This window comes from Canis lupus, chromosome 12, assembly GCF_048164855.1.
Source record: "Canis lupus baileyi chromosome 12, mCanLup2.hap1, whole genome shotgun sequence".
In the NCBI taxonomy this organism is placed as follows: Eukaryota; Metazoa; Chordata; class Mammalia; order Carnivora; family Canidae; genus Canis; species Canis lupus.
In genome coordinates this window covers 44,662,622-44,682,885 of record NC_132849.1, presented here as the reverse complement: position 1 = coordinate 44,682,885, position 20,264 = coordinate 44,662,622, and the positions used below count along the sequence as shown (strand labels likewise).

Here is a 20,264-nt window from a genome sequence, read left to right as displayed (position 1 = left end):
AGAAGTCTGTGATGTTTGAGCAATTCTCCTATTTTCCCCTAGGCCCTTGGAATTGAAAGTGAGGACGACTTATATAAACTGGTGAACTTCTTCCTCAGATACCGAGTTTATCATTCACCCTCCAGTCAGGTAATGTGAAGTGCAATAAAAAAGAGAGCATTTGAAATTCTGAAAGCCCCCAGAAGGCATTGCTGCCTTTGCATAATACTTCTGGAGAAATAGTGAGGGTTTTATGTCAAAGAAAGTGAACTTAGCATTTCCTATTTTATTGTTACTTTTTCTATTTGCAAGGGGAAGAAAGGTTGGGGAGGAGAGGCTGTTCTCATACTAAGGCCCCGAGGCATCTTTTCCTGGGCCCTTCCTCAAAGCCTGATCTCAGCCCCTAGGAGTCCTGGGCCCACCACGTTCTGAATATTTTGATCCTTACCACTTTCCTGCCAAGCAGGACCCATCTGCAATACCTATCTTGATTGTAATGAACTATTCTGAAGAAGATATCATGTTAACTATTTTATAAAATTTTAATTAAAAACTTGGATTAAAAAATATGTTTAGCAATGCTGGCTCCAGGGGGAGTATCCTGATATGCTTCCAAAAAGAACTGGCTGGGTGAATAAAACCCAGAAGCTATAAAGGGGAAAAATAGGATCTATTTGACTACATTAAAAACCAAACAAATAAACCTTGTGAGGCAAAAATCACTATAAGCAAAGTTAAGATACAGATGATAACTGGGAGAGGAAACATCTTAAATTCATACCACAGTTAAAGGCCTATTTCTTTAATATACAAAGAACTAATATAAACCAGTAAGAAAAAGACCAACAACTTGGACAAGGAATACAAACAAAAATCTCCTACAAGAGACAGTACGAATAACTTTTAAACGTATGAAAAGATAACCAGGTTTCTTTTAATAAGAGAAGTGCAAATTAAAACTGTCCAAATTCCATGTGCAACTGTCACATTGGCAAGACTGTGCGAGTTGATAGCACATAGTGATTGGCCGAAGCGTGGGAACCAGACAGGCTCCTAAGTTGCCGCTGTGAGAGCCAAATGTTGCAGCGTCCCTATGGATGACTTCACCATGTACTCTATACCCTGCAGTTCTCCTAGGATTTCACTCTGCAGCTATGTCTCAATACATTTGAAAGGATGTGTTTATTGTAGCTCATTGGTTGCAGCATTGCTAGAAGTGGGAGAAGATTGAAAACAATCTACAATTCCATCGTGAAAGAATTCATTGTTCAGGGGAACAAGCCAAACCTCCTGCTCTTAGGAGCTGTGGTGAATCTACATAGTGGAATACTATGCACCGGTAAAAAAAAAAAAAACAAAAAAGTTCTTTACGTATTTATGCGAAAACATCCCTAAGGTTTATTGTGAAACATGTAAAGTGCAGAACTGTGTGTGTCGTAGAGCATCATTCCTGTGACAACGGGAGGGAAGGCGTTGCTTGTAGGGACATAGTATTTCTTTGGAAGGATACGTAAGAAACTGATGACATTGGTTTACCTTGGCATCTGTCACCCCCACAGGAGCAAACAAGCCTGATGTCGGCACTGGAGCCAGGAGAGAAGAGAGACCTTGAGGAACAGAAGGAGGAAAGCCTTGGGGAAGGGGAGGCAGAAGAGAAGGAGCATCCCCCTTCTCCCATGCTCATCCACCCCAACGATGTCCTCAAGATCCTGGAGGCCTTTGTCATGGGTCTGAAGAAGCCCAGGTGTGGTGCTGGAGGGCTTGCTTGAAGCGGGCTGGGCAGAGGCCATGCAGATGCTATAGTCTGAGTGTGGAGGTTGCAGGACAGGAACCTGGGTGGGGAGGAGAGGCTGGTCCTCGGGAGGGCTGGAGGAATCGGGGGACAAGTGGACATGAAGGAAAGAAATAGGCGTAGAAGTGATTTTCTCATTCATCATTCATTCAACAGTCACTGGGGTCTGCTGGGTGTGGGCCCTGTGGAGGGAGCGCTTGGTTATCAGAAAATGGGCAGAGCATAACAAGGTGTCACGTCACTTGGGAGAGGCAGTGGCTTCCCCATCTGGCATGTCCGAGAGGGGTTTAGGCACCCAAACTGGGTTTTCCTGGGTGGATTAAGTGGGAGGAAAGGGCACTTCAGGGTGTCACAGTATGGGGAAAGGCCTGGTATATTCCAGAATCGTGGCAGAGAGGTGTGGCTAGTGTCAGGGTCTTCCCTGGGAAGTGAGACCAGTGGGCAGGGGAGCCAGGCAAGGAGAGCCTTGCTCGCCGTGCCCAAGATCTTTGTCTTTGTCCTTTAGTGGCCCGGAGCCAGAGCATGGTTTTAAGCAGTGGAGGCGCCATGGTTGGGCTTGCATTTTGCAAAGATCCCTTTGGTGGTGGGGAGGGGGCGGTGATGCCAGATACAGGAGAGCAGCTGAAAGGTTTGTCCTGGTGGAGTTGATGATATCCTGGATCAAGGCTATCCTTGAGGGGATGCCGAATTCTGAGAGGTGTTTTGGATGCATTAGTGAAAGAACTGGGCATAGTAGCGGGATATAAAGTCAGTGAGGTAAACTGACTGAGAGAAAGGGGATGACAAAAGCGACAATGGCACCAGGAGTCAGGAATGCTGAGGGCAGTCATGTGCACTTTCTGAGAATTGGCCATAAGCCGGTAGACTCACGAAGCTGAGTGGGAAGGTGACTGGTGGACAAGCAGAGTCTGTGAGGGACAGGCACTGTGACTAGCCCCACGTGGGGACCTGGGGGGTGCCAGGTGGCGATGATGATACTGTTGCTCTTAACCTTCAGGGACTCCCGGGCACCAGTGAAGTTGAAGCATGTGCGAGATGACTCGAAGGACTCTGAGTATTGGGAGGCCCTGACCACAGTTATCTCTGATACCACGCAGAACCTCTGGGACGCTCTGTACACAGCTTTGGAGAAGTATCAGTGAGTGTGCATGTCATAGCCCAGGAGAAGGAGGGGCCCAGCCAGTTGGTGGAGGAGGATTCTGCTTGCAGTGGCCAGTTTGCCACCTCCCTGACTTGGAGAGAAAAGCTGCCTTTGGAGGGAAAGGTCCTGTTGAAGGGGCATGTGGTATTGTTGGGTGGCTGGTCCTCTGGCTTCCTATTCTGTTCCTGCTAGCCTGGTTTGTTTTGGGCAGGGAGGTTGCTCTGGGGTCAGGCTTCTGGAATCCTCTTCCACCTCTAAACAGACCAGAAACACAGAGATCCTGGTCCCTACTTGGCAGAGGATGCAGGATTCAATGAGCCTCTAACTGATTTTTCCACCCAAAGCCTCATCCTGACCCAGAGGGCCACGCTGCTGATAGAAAACAACTCTCTGGAGCAGCAGAACACAGAGCTCCAGATGCTGCTTCAACAGTATCTAGATTCCAAGGTGGGTGACGGACCCTCCAAGGACGGTAGGCAGGCGGCCAAGGGAGGCAGTGGGGCTGGAGCTGATATTAGGAAATGAGTCTCTTTCCTCACCAGAAGCAAGGGAGCATTGAGGTGTGACATAAAGTATCAACAGTCATACCTGAGGTTGGGACAGAATTATTGGGCAAGGGAATGGACAATCCTAAAGCCTTCTCTGAGATGTTTGGGCTGTGAGAGTGCCCCTTTCATACCCATGGTCTTTGGCACAAGCTGCTTGTTGGACTATTCTTGGAAGCAGTGCCAAAGCTCACGATGGCTTCATAGCCCACAGAACCCTTCCTTATGAATTTTCTTCTTTGTCTTAACAACCCCTCTGTGAGGTCAATAGGGCATAGATGATTCTCCCAAAAAGGAGAATCAAGACTGGGTGACTCTGTGACATGCCCAGAGCCCTGGGCTCTTCCCATATTACTGACCCAGGTTGTCCGGCCTGGGATGTAACACGGTGAGAGGAGGCGCCAACTGGGATAGATATTTGCTGGCCCCCATTCTTGCCCGCTCCAGTGTGGTTGGGGCAACTGTTCCCATGGCCTGCAGGAGAGGAAATCTCACTGCCTCTGCTCCAAAGATTAGAATCCACTCATAACACAGTTGGTGGCTCTGCTCTGCTAGTGTAGAATCTTTTACATGATGCTGAAGCCCTGGGCCAGGACAGCCTTAACACACTGGGCTGAGGGTAGGTTCTCCTCACCAGCGGTGTGTGTGAGAGGTGACTGAGGCCAGCCACAAGCCCCGGAACTGAGAATGTGGCCCCACCATGGTCTCAGGCCCCAGGCCACACCTGAGCAGAGGATGTGGTAAGCCTTGGTGTCGTGATGGCCTGTTGGCCTGTGATACACATTAGAGGACTATGTGGTCCGTGCTTTTGTCCACGCTGCTGTGTACAAGAAGATGGTGGGGGGAGGGAGGGGGAGGGCTAGACTGGTGATGGGATGCACAGGTGAGGGGGGGAGGGAGGATTTAAGAGAGTGGCTCAGAGCAGAAGGTTAAGAACATTACCAAAGGTTAGCTGGCTGGAGCAGAAGCCATACGAAAAGCTTTAGGACTTCTCTTCTAAAGGGAGGCAGACTGTGGGCTTTCCCCCAGCATCTGGAAGCCCTTGGGAAGAAATACTTGCAGAGATTTAGAGCCCTTAGGAGAGCCAACATGTGCACCTGCCCCCAGAGGTCATGAAGAAGGAGGGCCCCGGGAAAATGTAATGACCTTTCCTTTTTCTCTTCCAGATAAACTCCGAACTGCAAGTTCCACCAACTCAGGTATTCCGAGTACCCACAACATAGAGCTGGGCCACAAAAGGCTGCTGTGTTAAGGTGAATGCTGGCACTGGCATTGGTGTTGGTGCTAGAGCCGAAGCTAGCACGTGTCACCCGGGGAGCTGCCTGGGCCCACTCTGGATTTCCCAGAGCTGCTATGATCAGGCCTGTCAAAATAAGGCCATAGAAGGGGTGACCTGTATCCTGCAGTCATGATTAAAGTCTTTAAAAAGTTGTGGCTGAATCTCTTCAAAGAGCTAAGGTCCAGTGAAATGCTGGCCCATGACTCCACCTCATGTCATGAGGGGACTTTTTCCCCACCTCAGATTGTGGTAGGACAATAGGCCTGTCACTGTGGGATTGGACCTGGGCCCGTGGCATGGGACTCCCCTCTTGCATTTGGGGGCAGTTAGCTGTGAGAGGAGTCTGTGAGCGGAGGCTGGAGCTTTTGGGGCTCTTGCAGGATCTTTTTTGTTGTTGTTTTTTTAAGTAGGCTCCACATCCATTGTGGAGCTCAGTGTGGGGCTTGAACTCACGACTCTTTGAGGTCAAGACCTGAGCTGAGATAAAGAGTTGGATGCTGGGCAGCCCTGGTGGCTTAGTGGTTTAGTGCCATCTTCAGCCCAGGGCGTGATCCTGGAGACCCGGGATTGAGTCCCACATCAGGCTCCCTGCATGGTGCCTGCTTCTCCCTCTGCCTATGTCTCTGCCTCTCTCTCTCTAGCTGTGTCTCTATGAATAAATAAACAAAATCTTAAAAAAAAAAAAAGTTGGATACTTAACCAACTGAGCCACCCAAGTGCTCTAGGCTCCTGTAGGGTCTTAAGCCTTCAGACTGTCCTTGGGCCTGCAGGACCCTTTTGTTAAGCTTCTGGGGTCCCCGGTTCCACCTGGTTTAGTGTAAGGCTCTTCTCGTGGCCAGCCTGAGCAAGTGGCCCCATGCCTTAGGCCCTTCTTGAATCTTGGGCCACGAGGCTATTCAAAGGGGAAAGCCAGAAGGGTCCAGCTAGTGATGAGTTTGCCAACCTCAGAGAGCTCACAAACTCTGGGCCCCTATACGGTCCCCCAACTTGGCCAAATGCAGACTTGTCAGCTCAGTGTTTAATTTATTTTATTAAGAGAAAAATCACCACTCACGAAAGGAACAACAGCCAACAGAAACCAGGCTCTCACTGCAAGTACCACCTCCTGGCCTGGCCTCAAATGAGGGCCTGGCAGGGCGGGTGGGCACAGGGTTTTCACTCTCACTGCTCCTCATCTAAGCTTCTGAGCACTGGACCAGGCAGAGGAAGCTCTGGGAAGCGATAAAAACCCACAGGCAGGGCAGGGCCGAGGCTTGTGCACCCACCATGATGGCTCCTTGGGCAGGAGGAGGAGCCACTCTGGAGGGCAGCAGGGCAGAAGCGGCCACCTCCACGCCTTAGCAGGAAGGATCTGGCCCTCATTTACAGAATAAGGACTGGTGGTCTGACTGCCCTCACAAGATTCTGTTGAGGAGGGAGGGTGATGCTTTTTGCTTATTCATTCTTTTTTTATAGCTCTGGGCACTGGCCCATGACAGGATTCTCAGTTAATTCTATTAAACCTTGACTCCTCCACGGGAAAACCTAAGGGAGGATCTGGGGTGGCTTAAGGGACAGACCCCCACTCCTGCCCACCCTTCTCACCCACCAGGCGGGGACCAGCTGAGTGGGACAGGGCCAGCAACAGGCTTGGGGTGGAGGAGGAGAGGGATGGGGTCGCCAGCCCAGCAAGCAGGAGGCAGGCTTCCGGGACTTGAGGCCACAAGGGTGGACACTGGGCTTCCCAGGCTCCCCAGGGAGACTGGAAAGTCCACACGAGAGGAGGGACAAAGGCCCAGGCCCAGGAGAGGAGCGGCAGCCAGGCCGTGGGGCTTCAGGCCCCGAGGAGCTTCTTGACCATGTAGCCGGGGAGGCTGTAGAGGAAGAGGGCAAGCATAAGCAGCCCCAGCAGCGCCAGCACGATCTTGATGATGAGCCACTTGTATCGCGTGCAGATGAGGTACTTGATGGACTTGAGGGGGTTGAGGAACCAGACAAAGGCGGTGTCAGGCCGGCTGGGGGTGGGGAGGGGATGCGGTCAGGCAATGGGCCTCTCCCAGGGCACCCCATGCCCTCGGCTCTTCAAGACCCCCAACATGCCCTGTCACAGCCTGGGTTCCAAAAGTAGTGAGAGTGCTGGAACCGGGTGTGGACCCCTTTCTTAAGCACCAGGTTTAGGCTCTTTGTGGGACCCTCTGGCACCCTTGGTCTCCTCCCAAGGCCCTAGAGGGCTTTCTGGCAGCTGGGCAGCCGTCCAGCCTCCACCTGGACACTGGTGGCCGTGGCTGTTCACTACTGAGAGGCAGCCGCCGCACTGCCCACAGTGCTGATCCCTGGGAAGCTCCTCTGTTCAGCAGCTCCCCGTGGGTGCTCTGGGGCCGCCCCGTGTTGTCTCTGTGAAACCAGTGTCTCTCAGCCTCTCCCCCTCTGTGATGAACATGAGCATCTATGCCCACCGCACCCTGCCCAGGGTCTGAGGAGCCTCCGTGGGATGCACGCCCCTTGCTGCTCTATCTTCTGCACAGCCTTCCGGCCAAGAGGTGCTTGCTAAGCAATCCCCTCTGGTGTTCATGTTTACAAAGACAGTAGGTTTTATAAGATGTCAAGATATAAAATTCAAGTACTGAATAGATTTTTTTTCAAGCTCCTGTCCCACTGGCCCCGCAGAGGACACAGACCATGCCCTCCAGAGCCAGGCTCAGGGCACAGTGGGGCTCCCACTCAGGGCACCTGGTTTCCAGGCCTGGTGGTGATGAGCAAGTCAGGCTCCCGTTTGAGCCTCAGTTTCTGTACTTACACAGTGGGGTTAATAGTGGACTCTGCCTCTGGGGTTGGTAAAGGGGAAGGAGACAAAGTGCACATGCTCTGCTAGGCCCCCAGCTGCTCAGCAGATATTGCCTGGTCAGCAGATGTTGGCCGCTAAGCTATGGGAACTGGACAGGGTTCCTTACTGGCCTGCACGACAGAAAACGGCTCTGGGTTGGGAGATGGGGGCTGGTGGGAACCAGTGAGGTCTTGCTGGCTACTCCCAGCCAAACCCTTCCCCATCCCCTGTCCACATGTCAACTGCTTTCTGCCAACAGCACTGGGTTAGAGTCAGCCTGTCACAAGGACAGCAAGTAGCGTCATGCCAAGGATCCTGGGTTGGCAACTTGAAAACCTAGGCTGGGTCTTAGCTCTAATCAGCTAGGTGACCTTAGGCAGGTTGCTTTGTTTGAAAATTGCCGTGTGTGCACGTGTACACGTGTGTGTGTGGGGGGGGGGCATCGCGTGTGCACGTGTGTGTGTGCCACATGCTGCCCAGCTCATCAGCCCTAGGTCCAGAGGAAGAAGTGAGGAGTACCAGAGCCAGGAGGAAGCCAGGCTCAGGCCCCCAGGATCTTCTTGACCAGGTAGCCGGGCACAGAGTAGAGGAAGAGGGCGAGGAGGAGGAGCAGCAGCATGAGCAGCAGCAGTTTGAGGAGCAGCCAGCGGTATGTGTGCCACAAGAAGTAGCGGGCAGACTTGAGAGGGTTCAAGAACCAGATGAAGCTCGTGTCTGGCCGCCTAGAGCAGCAAGAGGGCAGAGGCAGCGTGGAGAAAGGACACAGAGGATGAAGAAGGCTCAGGATATGGCAGGGGCCTCGCAACGGGTTGGGGCGACCTTGGGCTGAGCGTGTGCACCTCTGGTCACCTCCCCGGCCCTCAGGGCTGCCTGGGGCCCCACATTCCACCACCGCAGCGGTGTGGGCTAAAACTAGGAAAAGCATTCAGCTCTGTGACACGGGCCTTCCCTGGGAGAGGGGCTGCTTTCCTGAAAAAGTAGCCCGTGCTTTGGTTCAGAGGGAGGGGTGGATTCCGGTGGGGAGCAGACAGGGGAAGAGGCTCCCCCACCCAGAGAGAGATAGAGAACACAGAGGTGCTTGCAGAGCGGGAGCGAGAAGTCCAGAAGGTTCTTGCTGCCCCTTCCTGTTCCAGTGGCCCCAGGGATCAGCGTGGCAGGGGGGCCAGGCCGGCAGCACACTCACTTGGGTTTCTCTAGGGGGTCAGGTTCATTGCGGGCCAGGCCCACGGGGTTCTTCTCTGCCTCCTCGGCTGTCAGGAGATGCAACTCTGCCTCCACCTTGCCCTGCAGAAAGGAACAGAAGGATCTCGGCGCTCAGGCCAGGCGCCGGGACCCTCCGCGCCCTAGCCGGGCCCAGGCCTGCCCTCTGCCCAAGCAGTGGCGGTCCCCACCGTGAGCTCGAACTCATCATTCTCATCGCGGGCCAGGAGCGGCCACCAGCCTTTGACGCGCTTCTGCTTGAAGATGGAAACCAGGGGCACGTCCACCTCCCCCGTGGCCATCTCCATGGTGCACTGCTTGGCTGTCTTCGCGCCCCGGGGGAACCGGTTCAGGTCCAGCTCGATGGCCCCTGTGGCAGCCCTGGAGTCAGCTCTGACAGGCCGGGCCCGGTGGACCCCCCGCCCCCAGGGTGGGCTCCCCCTGCCCGCCCCCTCCGTTCCCCAGCCCTGCACCCAGGAAATCGTCCGCGGAGAAGTGGTCGGCGTCCCAGATCTGCAAGGTGAGCCGCGCGGGGATCTTGTACTCCGTCTCGTCCCAGGAGAACATGGACTCCTTCTTGGAGATGACAATCTTTTCCTCGGCGGCCAGATAGTCGAAGGGGAACAGGTAGCGCCAGTTGAAGTTGCCCTCGCCGGTGAGGGAGTGATAGTGGACATCCGTGTCCTGCTTGTCCTCCTGCTGGCCCTTCAGCCACCTGCCAGGGGCCATCAGCTCCAGACCTGTGGCCACCTGCAGGGGGCCCCTTCCCTCTTCTCCTGCCCCCAGAAAGGTGGGCTCTCCCAGCCCAGGGCCCCCCAACCCTGTCAGGGGCCCTCACCCACCCCCGCACAAAAATGTCGCTGGACTTCTCCCCAGTAAAGAAGTCATCGTCCTCCAGGACCACCTCGTCCGTGTTCCACACGATGACCCGGAGCTCGTACCTGGGCAGGGGAGAGGCTGGCTCACAATCTGGGGGTAGGGGCTGTCCCAGGGTCTTGGGCATATATAGGGCAGGTCACCAAGGGGAGTCCTGGGGACTCAAGGTGAGCATGAGGTCCTGGCCCAGATTGGGGTGGAGAGAGACGATTCAGGGAAGGGGGCAAGGAGGGGGAGCTGAGGGAACAGGGGGATGTTGGGGCCCTGGGCGAGGGAGACAGGAGGGCCCAGGGGAAGCCTGTCTGGCTGACACGCCAGGACCCAGAGCACACCCCTAGACAGGGAGGCTGACCCAGCTCCGGAGGGGCAGGGCCACTATTGGGGGGTGGCTGAGCTCAATCTCGGTCTCCAGAGGCCAGAAGGCACTCCAGTTCTAACACAAATGTGTATTTAAGCCCAGCAGCTGGCAGTGGACTCCCAAGGAATCTGGTTTCCTTTATGTCTTTGTCCTTGAAGAGGATTTTTCCACTTGAAGTGTACTTGTTATTATAAATCGGTGGTTACATTTCAACCATTCGGAGTGAGGTTGAGTCACCTCCCCCCCACGTTACTTGGCATGTGGTCCATGGCATTCCCAAGTTTACCCTGAGTCCCCGATTACACCATGGGGTGAAGTGTCCACTAGTGGCCAGCCCTGGGACAGCACACTCATGACAGACCTGGAGGCAATTCCAGGCAGAATTTGCTAATTTGCAGGACCCAGTACAAAATGGAAATGTGGGACCCCTTATTTAAAAATTAAGAATTTAGGGGCACTGGGTGGCTCAGTCAGTTAAGCCTCTGCTTTCGGCTCAGGTCATGATCCCAGGACCCTGAGATCAAGCCCCACATAGGGCTCCCTGCTCAGTGGGGAGTCTGCTTCTCCCTCTCCCTCTGCCCCTCCCCCTGCTTGTGTGCTCACGACCTCTATTGAGTAAATAAATAAAATCTTTTTAAAAATTAAGAATTTAGATATTGTCATCTTGAAATAAACATGGGGCCGCTCTGAGTGTGGGACCTGTGGCACTTCCCTATCCAGGCCCTGGTTCCAGGCACCGCAGGTGTCAGAACTGGCAGCAACGCCATTCTGCCACTTTACAGATGGGAAAGCCGAGGACCCGGGAGGCCGTGTGACCTGGCCAGGGCCAAGTGGGAGAGGCAGGCTGTTTGCCTCTGGTCCTCTTTCCACTCTACCCCCCGCCTCCCCAACCCCTTTCTGGGCACTCACTCCTGCCTATCTCCTCCACAGGGGTTTTAAATAAAACCTGGCAGAGTTAATGACAGCCTGGAGTGGGGCCAACAGAGCAGGCTCCGGGGTAGTGCCGCTGGGAGGATGAAAGTCCACTGGGCGGTGCTGATGAGTGCAGATCTCCTCACGCCTCACCCAGGGCACACTGGGGGTGTGGCTCCGCCTCGGAAAAGGGGACCCACCCAGGGCAGCCCCCACTGCTCTCTCCATGGGTTGCTATGTTCCCCCCACAAGGCCACAGGGGAAGCACCACTGACCACGGCGATGTGGGTGATCTGAGTCTGGGGCCCCTACAGGAAGGAAGGTCATGGAGAGGTGGGAGGGGTAGGGAGGGGAAGGCAATGGTGCTGGGCCCCAGAAGCTCACTTCTTGGGCTTCCGAGGGGAGATGTCCAGTGGTGTGCCGGGTGCTGGCATGTCCATGGGGAACATATCCACCCACAGCTCCAGGCGGCCCTGCGGAAGAGGGGGCATGGCAGGTCTCCCAATGGACTCCCCCTGCCCTGGAATGCCAGCTACCCCCCACCAACCTTTGTTCCCTCAGGACCCAGTTCATCAATTTTCATCCTTGGATGCCAGAGTTCCTATGACATCACCAATAGCCAATCACAGCTTCTAAGGGAGACCCCTGAGGGCTGCACCTGAGCTGATGTGACTCTCACTTAGAGCAAAGACGCATGCCACCAGAGTTGCTGCGAAGGGCCATGGTGGGGAAGTGCCTGCCAGGCTTTTGGGGATGTGGCAAACAGTATGAGGATCCATTTTTATGGGCTCAGGTGGGGACACCCTGATCCCAGATACCAAAGAACCTCAGATCTAAGCCAGGTAAGTGTCACCTGCTCGATGCCTGGCTTGTCAGGGTTGAGCAGCGGCCGAGTCTCCACATGTTCGGGCACGAGGCGGCAGCCCACACGGGGGATGTCCTCCCAGTGCCTTAGGGCAGACAGTGCCACGTGCTCTTCTGTGGGCTTCCTCTGACCTGCGGGTGCCGGTGGGTCAGTTGCACACACAGCCTCAGCAGAATAAGAAACCTGTGCTGGGCTAGACTCAGGGGCACAAAGAGGCCCCTGAGCCATCACCTGTCCACCCCATCTCCTTTTTACTATTGGGGAAACTGAGGCACAGGGGGACAGTTGGCTTGCCCAAGTTCTCAGCTGCCCCACAGGGCCCAGAGAGACTGGGTTTTTGGGTTTGCTCTGCCTGGGAAACCTGACTAGAGAATCCTGCTAGGCTGTGAGGGCGAGGACGGCAAGAATCCACCTCTTGGCCCAGCATCCTGAAGGTGGCCAGCAAGGGTTCCACAGCACACATGCCTCCCTATTCTCTGGGAAGTGCCATGTGGGCAAAGGAGTGGTGAGAGCCCAGGGCTTGGAGTCAGAGGGATCTGGGCCCACCTCTCATTCTGCCTCTGAAAAGCCATGTGACCTTGGGCAAGTCACTGAAACACTTTGGGTCTCAGTGTCTTTCTCTTTCTCTGCAGAATGGGGAGAACCATCCTACCCCACAGGAATTCTGAGATGGAGAAAGAAGACAACAAGTGGGCAGGTGCCCTGTAGGATGGGGTGGAAGGGCAGAGGCTGGGCAGACAGGAATGGGACTCTAGGCTGATGGGCAGAGGGTCTAAAGAGACTCCAGTCTAGACCTCAAGATCCTCCCCCAGGGATGTGTGGGTTCCTCTTGGCCTCTGAGGCCCCGTGGCTGTGTCCAGTGCCCTATTACCATTCTCGTCCTCGATCTCGGAGGGCCCAGTGAAGACGCGGTTGGACACTTTCACTCTCCCGGGGGGCCCAAAGTGGGGGCCATCCACTTTGCCCTCCTTGCAGAGACGGGTCAGAATCTGGCTGGGCTTCATGGGGTCCCGCCAGATATTGTAGCCATGTCTGTGGGAGGGGCACACAGGCTTCGTGGGGCTCAGGGTGGGGCTGGGCCCATCCCCAGGCGGTAACTGGTTCCAACCAGTTCCCTTAAATTGGCTGCTGCCTTGAGTCAGCATGTGGGCCCCACCTGAGATAGGGTTGCTGGGGGCTGCTCCCTCCTACCCCAGGCCCCAGCCTCATATGCCCAGTGTCTCAAGGATGAGCTTTCAGCGTCCCCCAATGCAGCCCAGCCCATTCCCAACTATGCCCTTTCCTCCGGTACTTCAAAGACTTCCATGAAGACACTGATAACGAGAGAGGTTAGGGATGTGACCAGATTCACACAGCCTGTCAGTGCAGAGGCTGGCCAGGTCCCCAGTGGATTTTGCATAGCAGCGCCACCTCTCCTCCCAGCCCACTGTTCTCTCCTTGCCCTGCCTCCTCTGGCCCGGAATCCTCTGGCTCTCGCCTCGTCTTACAACCCATGGAAGGAGGCCTGGCCTGGGGCAGAAACCATAATAGAGCCACCTTCCCAAATCACAATCCCTGAATCTTGTTTTCAGAGACAAGACACTGCAGAAGCGCCCAGGCCCGGCCCGGCCCCACCTCCGGCCCCGCCCCAGTCGTGCCCCGCCCTCGCCCCGCCCATCTTCGTCCTCGGCCCGCCCCCTCGTGCCCGCTCCGCCCCGCCCGCCCGCCCCCGTCCTCCCCATCCCACCCACCCCCTCCTGCCCCCTCCATCTCCGCCCCGCCTCCGCCCCGCCCCGTCTCCGCCCCGCCCCGCCCCGTCTCCGCCCCGCCCCACCCCTGTCCCCGCCCCGCCCCATCCCTGCCCTCGCCCCGCCTCACCTCCGCCCGCCCCGCCCCCGTCTCCGCCCCACCCCGCCCTCGCCCCCTCCATCCCCGCCCCGCCCCGTCTCCGCCCCGCCCCGCCCCGTCTCCGCCCCGCCCCACCCCTGTCCCCGCCCCGCCCTGCCCCATCCCTGCCCTCGCCCCGCCTCACCTCCGCCCGCCCCGCCCCCGTCTCCGCCCCACCCCGCTCCCTCCCCGCCCTCGCCCCGCCCCCGTCTCCGCTCCGCCCCACGCACATGGAGTAGGTCTGGGCGATGCCGCAGGTGGCGCGGTGCTTGCTGTAGAAGCGGTTTTCCAGGTCAATCTTGGTTTCCCCAATGAGGTCGTCGGTGCCGACCAGGTCCCAGTCGTACACGGCCACCGTCAGCATGGATTCCATGGGGAAGGAGGCCTCAATGTCAAAGGACCTGGCGGGGTAGGGGTGGGGTCAGGAAGGCGGAAGGGCGGGGCTGGGTGGGGTGGGTGGAGGGCCGGCTGGGGAAGCGGGGTGGGCAGGAGGGGCGGCATGTGGGACGCCAGGGGGTCTTACTTCCCAAAGACAGGGTTGAGCTGCTTAGAGATGTAGTTCTCCTTGTCCCGGATGTCTGTCTTGCCCAGCCGGATGGCGATGTAGGGGTCTGCTTTGCCGTTGATGTCTGCGGGGTGCAGGTCCGTGGCCTGGGATGGGGGCAGGTGCTCCTGAGCAGGCTCCCCACACACCCAGCTCACCTTCCAGTGCCCTCGCGCCCTCCCTGATGGTCCCATGATGGCAAAGGGTGGGAGCGCTGAACCAGAGACGGGAGACTTGCTGCGGGACCCTGGGCAAGTCACACTGCCTGTCTCAGGTCTTGGCTTCCTCCTCTATAAAAGGTGGGAACTGAGGCGCCTGGGTGGCTCAGTGGGTTAAGCCGCTGGCTACGGCCCAGGTCATGATCCCAGGGTCCCGGCCTTGAGCCCCGCATGGGTCTCCCTGCTCTAGAGGGAAGCCTGCTTCTCCTTCCCCCTCTGCTCCCCCCTCTACTCATGCTCTCTCCCTTTCCTTCTCTCTCTCTCAAATAAATAAATAAAATCTTAAAAAAGAAAAAGGTGGGAACTAGATCAGATGACCTTCCTGGTGTCTCTCAGTTGGGGCTGTCACTTTGCCACTGCTTTAGCTCCTCCTGCATAAGGGGCCTGGGAGACTGTGGGGAGAGATCTGAGGGGGGAGTCTTACCCTGACCACATAGACTCGGACCAGCACATTGATGGGGTCATTACTGGGAATGCCCTGGAACATGCCATAGGTGGGGTCGTAGCCGGCTTCCCGGGACACATCCTCTGGGAGTGGCACTTTGTACACGCAGAGGGAGCCCTGGGGCAAGGCAAGGCAGTCAGGGTGCAGTTCAGTTCCCATAGGCACGGCAGGGGTGCATTCAAAACAGCACCCTGCTGCTCAGGGTCCTAACCCTTCAGCCACTTGCGTCAGAGGGAGGTCTGGGGGTTCTGGAGGGAGTGGCCAGGGCAATGTTGGAGGTGGGACACTCAGGGCAGATGCTCTTTTATAATCAGCACAGAAATATTTTCGTATTTTGCTAATCAGTATAGCTAACAGTTCCACTTGACTGTCAGCCCTGGGCTTGGGGCTTGGGGCTTGGGGTGGGGAGAAGAGCTGGTGGGAGGGAGGCTCAGGGTTCAGGGCCTTCGCCTGACCTTGAACCTGCCCACGATGCGCTCCTCCTCAGTGGAGCCGTCCTCATCATCTCCCGTCTTGCCCCGCAGCAGGTTGAAAGTGTGCAGCCAGTCCTCAAAGTTGTCGAACTCGGACTCCAGCTCCTTGGAGTACACCTGAGCAGGGCCGGGCCGTCGGGGGGACAGGCCATGACCACTGGCCTCCATCTCACCCCACCTGCCACTTCCTGCCCCAGGCATGACCCCACGCTCCTGGTCGGTCTGTTCCCAGACCCTCACCTTCAGCTCATCAATCTTGGGTTTCTTCTTCTCAGGGACTTCAGACCCCTGGCCGGCGCCGGGGCCCTGGGTTCTCTTTTTCTTCTCTTCCTTTGCTGCCTTTGCCTTCTCCTTGACCTTCATCGGTCCCTTCAGGCCTGGCCAGAACCAGAAAAGGAGGCCCAGGTCAGTTTGGGGCAGAAGTGATGGAGCAGGAAGTTTGGGGTTGGAGAGCCAGATCCGCTGCTAATTTACTTTGTTAATTTAATTTCTCAGGGCTCTGTGTGCTCATTTGTAAGCTGCAGACAGTGCTCCCTGGCATGCCTGCCTCACACGGGGGCAGGGCACCAATAAAGCCACACTGGGACAGTGTACGAAGACTGCTGTCACGCCCTCTGGCAGGGTAGAGCACAGAAGGAACATGGGTCTTGAGTCAGCACCGTGCAGCTCACTCTCCTCTCTGGCCTCAGTCTACTTGTCTGTCACATTAAGAGGGCTGTTCCATATCAGCATTTCCCAAACTACGTTCAGTGGGACACCAGCTGTAGATGTTCTTGGAATGTTTTAGGAGCAAGGGTACATTGTGGTCAGATAAGCTGGGAAATCTTTTACATTGTAACTTCCATTTAGAGACTTATCATCACGTTTGTATATTAAAGGACTGGGAAGTCCTGTGCCTAAAGACCTGTTTAATCCATTTGACCAAAGAATCCTCTTTTCCCCTTGGAAGACCCATTATCATCAGTGTTCCATGGAAAGGGTCTGGAAGATGCTGGAGCTCTGAGCTCCCTTCCAGCTCTGATGTTCCGTGGCTCTAAATGTCTGTGGCTGCTGAACTGGTTCAAGCACAAGCCACCCTAGTTGAGGCCCTACGCCCGCTCTTGGTGCCCAGAGATGGCTGGTGATAGCTGCCTGCAGCTGCCGCGGCTACTGATGATAGTGGCGTGGTGGGCAGGAGAGCCAGCCCTCTGGGGAAGGAGGGGAGGCAGAGACCCAGGTCCCAGGCTCACCCTCGGTGTTGTCCACCTCCTCTTTCTCCTCCAAGTCAGTGCCTGAGACCTCTTGCTGCCGAAGTTGCTGCCAAAAGATGAGGTGAAGGGAAGGGAAGGTGGGCTTCTTGGGGAGGGGTCTTTTGACCCCACACTGCGGTCTGAGACTAGTCTTAAGGACTTAGAAACAAACTCTTTTGGGACACCTGTGTGGCTCAGTTGGTTAAGCGTCTGCCCTTGACTTAGGTCATGGCCCCGGGGTCCTGGGATCAAGTGCTGCATAGGGCTCCCGGCTTAGTATGGATTCTGCTTCTCCTTCTCCCTCTGCCCCTCCCCCATGCCCCCTTCACCCCTGGCTCATGCTCTCTCTCTCTCTCAAATGAACAAATAAAATCTTTAAAAAAAAAAAAAAAGGAAACAGAAACACTTTCTGATTGGGGTTCAAACTCATCATGTGCTCTATGTAAAGTGGGTTAAAAAAAGTTTATGATGTGTACGATATGCCTAACTACTCAGGAGCTTATGATTCTTTAAATTGTATATCATTTAAAAATAAAATGCCTTTTAATGTTGATTCTTAGTGGTATTATACTTTTTTAAATGTAGACAAGTATAACGGAATCAGAAAATGTGTTTTAATGTTCTTTCCCCACAGTCCACCCTACCTGCTGGAAACCAAACCTCGGGGTTTCCATTAAGGCGCCACTTGGTGGCAACCTGTGCAAATTACAGGAGTAGAGATGAGACAATAGGCAGCCCCTTGGAGCTCCAGCCTGGGCAGCTTGAATCCAGGAGATGATGGTGGGAGAAGGTACGACTAGGGAACCCCCCCACCCTCAAGGCAACCTCCTGCTCTTTAGAAGCTTTTCTGGACACACAGGCATGTAGCTAAAGATTACATTTCTCAGCCTCCTTTGCAGCTAAGTGTAGATATGGAGTCTAGATTCTGGCCAACATGAGTGGAAATGGTATGTGCAACCTCCAGGTTGGGCCCTCAAGAGGGAAGGAGTACGCTTCCTCTTCTTCTATTTTACCCCTTCCTGTGCTCTGGTATTAGGACCTGAGGCTGAGCCACCTCTAACCACACAGATGCCAGCAACAAGCGGCAGGGTCTTGGGGCTTGCCGCCATTATGTCCCCCTATCAGCCTAACACCACTCTCTGAGACATGTGAGAAAGAAAGAAGTTTCGGTCTTGTTCACACTACTCTAACTTGCTACAGCAGCTTAGCCGGCTAACCTAATGTGGAAAGTAAACATCACACATAGCCTGGGTCACAGAAAGGACCTGGGGAAAGAGGGTGTCTGGATCAGCTCAGGTCCTACTGAGGCACAAGCCCCTCCTGGTCAGTCGGTAAGGCAGGGAATGCCCTGATCTGGGTGGAGAGAGTCAGAGGTGGAAGAAGAGAAATGCAGTTTCTGGAATGTGCGATCAGCCTCAGGAAGAAGAAGCTGCATGCATCCAGTAGGGGAAGAACATTCCATAGCCACGATGGCTGAGATATGTAGAACAAAGCAATATAAAGAGGTGCAAGTCCTACTAAGAAATCATTGCTCCCTTTTGGCCTCTGCACGTGTTTCTCCTCTTCTTCAAAGGTCACCTTCCCTGTGAAGCCTTCTCTGACTCCCCCAGGCATTGATCTGCCTTTGTCATCACACTATGTCAGCTGACATGTCCATGAGGGCTCCTTAGGGCAGGTTATGGACTTATCTTTGGCCTCCACAGTACCTAGGATGGTGTCTGACTCATCACATATACTCAGGAGGTGTTTGTGGTGTGAGTGAAGTGAGTGAAGATGAGTGAAGACAAGAGAAAGCCTAGGCAGAGAAGGTAGACTGGACCGCCATCTCGGAAAAGGTGGGTCCTGAGCTGGAACTTCAAGGATGTGAGACAAGTCTGTTCCCAGCTCATGTTAATGGAGTGGGGGAACTGGCTCTGGTGGGGAATGGGAAAGAGGGGCCGATGTGGAGTTGGGGTCAACTCCCCCAGCCCTATTCCTTCTCAGCTCCCCAGCCCAAGCCCAAGGCCTCACCTCCTTCATGGTATCGATGGAAGCAAAGTACTTGGACCACCAGTCCAGCATGCTCTCATCTGGCTCCTCTTCCTCTGGCTCTTCTGCGTTGCCCTTCTTCTTCTTTTTCTTCTCCTTCTCCTCGTCAGCCTGGAGGGTTGGCCAGGTCCAGAGTCCTGCATACAGCCCTGCTCCCTGGACATTCTCTGAGCCCTGGCCATCCAAGGGTTCCCCATCTATTTTAACTATTTACTTCTGGGAAGCCCTAGACTCCATGAGGCTCCTTGAGGTCACCAGTGTCAAAGGGCCCTGTTTTGTGGAGGAAGGTACCAAGCCCAGAGAGGGTCATGACTTGCCAGTTTGAGCTGCTGGCCAGAACACAACTGTCTCTCGAGGGCTTTGCTGCCTGAATGGTTCTCTCCCTCTGCCTCTTTGGAGGAAGGTACTGACCCCGAGCATCCAGGGCCTGGGGAGTGGCTCAGTCCCTGATGCAGGGCCTCTTGGCTTGATATCCTCTGCCACTGCAAAGCCCAAAGCCCCCAGATGGCCCCACACTCACCACATCCACCTTGATGACAGCATCAGAAGTCTGTGGAGGGGAACCAAAGAGATGGGGACAGAATTAGCCACCAGGGGCCTGAAGTGGTAGGCAGCCACCCAGCCAGGAGAGGAGAGGAGAGGAGAGGAGACGAGGGGAAAGAGAGAAGAGGAGAGGATAAAGCGAGAGCAGAGAGGGAGTTCATGCGGTGATGTTCACTGTGGGAGCCCCTGTGCTCTGTGGACTTAGCGCTGACAAGAGCACACTGCCTGGTGAACCTGCAAGAGGTCTGCTTCATAGATGTTTCCCCACAGCCCTTCTTTTTTTTTTTTTTTTAAATATTTTTATTTATTTATTCATGAGAAATATAGAGAGAAAGAGAGGCAGAGACACAGGCAGAGGGAGAAACAGGCTCCATGCAGGGAGCCCGATGTGGGACTCGATCCCAGGTCTCCAGGATCATACCCTGGGCTAAAGGCAGGCACTAAACCGCTGGGCCGCCCAGGCGTCCCCCCCACAACAGCCCTTTGAGGGTGGTGGTTCTCCACCCTGACTGCGTGATAGACTCACGGCGGGGGGCGGGGGTGGTGGTTACAAATGATCAGTTCCAGGTCTCTCCTGAGTCTGAATGTGGGGGCCAGGCACCTGCATGGCTGAAAACTTCCCAGATGTTTTCAATGGGCATTCAGGGTTGGACAGGGAAGCTGACCCGTATGCAGCAGGAACTCATTAATGCTAGCTAGACAAGGTCAACTGCCACTCTACTGTCCCCCCTTACTAGGGCAAGAGCCTGAAAACTTCAGTGGATGCACAGATAACTGCATAGCTGAAGAGGACCCTGGTGAAAACATCCCCACCAGAGTCCAGGGCCGGGGTGATGAGGGGGAAGCTCAGGTTCATGCTGTCCTCTATCTTTTTCACTGATGGTCTGAAGTTAGGGGGCTCTCCCCTGGCCTCAGGAGGAGCCCGCAGGGAGAAGTTCAGGATGCTGGGAGCTGAGGGGGCCTGGCATCTCCAGGCATAGCCCTGCAGCAGTGGGCTTTCCTGGCAGTGCCATGGTAGGGCTGTGAACCAGCCCCGTCCCTCATCTGCTCCCCTTTCCTCAGACCCATGCCCCCTGCTAACTCAGCCAACTGCCCGGGACCCTCCGGGGTCAAGGACTGTGAGCCAAGGGAAGGTCATTTCAGACTGAGTTCAGACCTCAGAAGCTGG

The 20,264-nt window shown here is 55.4% G+C and overlaps 2 protein-coding genes across 10 annotated transcripts in view; one reads left to right on the top strand and one right to left on the bottom strand.

Moving 5' to 3' along the window:
- DRC1 (dynein regulatory complex subunit 1) overlaps positions 1 to 4,888 on the top strand; it is a 38,284-nt gene extending 33,396 nt beyond the window's left edge. For both annotated transcript variants that reach the window (XM_072770766.1, XM_072770767.1), the window contains exons 13-17: positions 43 to 129; positions 1,539 to 1,723; positions 2,769 to 2,909; positions 3,257 to 3,359; positions 4,624 to 4,888. In XM_072770766.1, coding sequence (XP_072626867.1) covers positions 43 to 129; positions 1,539 to 1,723; positions 2,769 to 2,909; positions 3,257 to 3,359; positions 4,624 to 4,680 — 573 coding nt within the window. In that variant the 3' untranslated portion in view covers positions 4,681 to 4,888. The remainder of the gene's footprint in view (positions 1 to 42; positions 130 to 1,538; positions 1,724 to 2,768; positions 2,910 to 3,256; positions 3,360 to 4,623) is intronic.
- An 859-nt stretch (positions 4,889 to 5,747) lies between these two features.
- The window catches only part of OTOF (otoferlin), a 106,054-nt gene continuing 91,537 nt past the window's right edge, over positions 5,748 to 20,264 (bottom strand). For 4 of the 8 annotated variants that reach the window (XM_072770759.1, XM_072770760.1, XM_072770764.1 and 1 more), the window contains 17 exons: positions 19,074 to 19,103; positions 18,536 to 18,664; positions 16,526 to 16,592; positions 15,537 to 15,673; positions 15,279 to 15,413; positions 14,803 to 14,940; positions 14,140 to 14,267; positions 13,847 to 14,017; positions 12,622 to 12,782; positions 11,739 to 11,881; positions 11,270 to 11,358; positions 9,582 to 9,680; positions 9,213 to 9,454; positions 8,931 to 9,109; positions 8,723 to 8,823; positions 8,059 to 8,261; positions 6,592 to 6,730 (listed from right to left, as the gene is read on the bottom strand). In XM_072770759.1, the coding sequence (XP_072626860.1) occupies positions 8,081 to 8,261; positions 8,723 to 8,823; positions 8,931 to 9,109; positions 9,213 to 9,454; positions 9,582 to 9,680; positions 11,270 to 11,358; positions 11,739 to 11,881; positions 12,622 to 12,782; positions 13,847 to 14,017; positions 14,140 to 14,267; positions 14,803 to 14,940; positions 15,279 to 15,413; positions 15,537 to 15,673; positions 16,526 to 16,592; positions 18,536 to 18,664; positions 19,074 to 19,103 (2,130 nt within the window). In that variant the 3' untranslated portion in view covers positions 6,592 to 6,730; positions 8,059 to 8,080. Of the gene's footprint in view, positions 6,731 to 8,058; positions 8,262 to 8,722; positions 8,824 to 8,930; positions 9,110 to 9,212; positions 9,455 to 9,581; positions 9,681 to 11,269; positions 11,359 to 11,738; positions 11,882 to 12,621; positions 12,783 to 13,846; positions 14,018 to 14,139; positions 14,268 to 14,802; positions 14,941 to 15,278; positions 15,414 to 15,536; positions 15,674 to 16,525; positions 16,593 to 18,535; positions 18,665 to 19,073; positions 19,104 to 20,264 lie in introns of all 8 variants that reach the window. The other 4 variants (XM_072770757.1, XM_072770758.1, XM_072770763.1 and 1 more) reach the window with 1 other exon arrangement.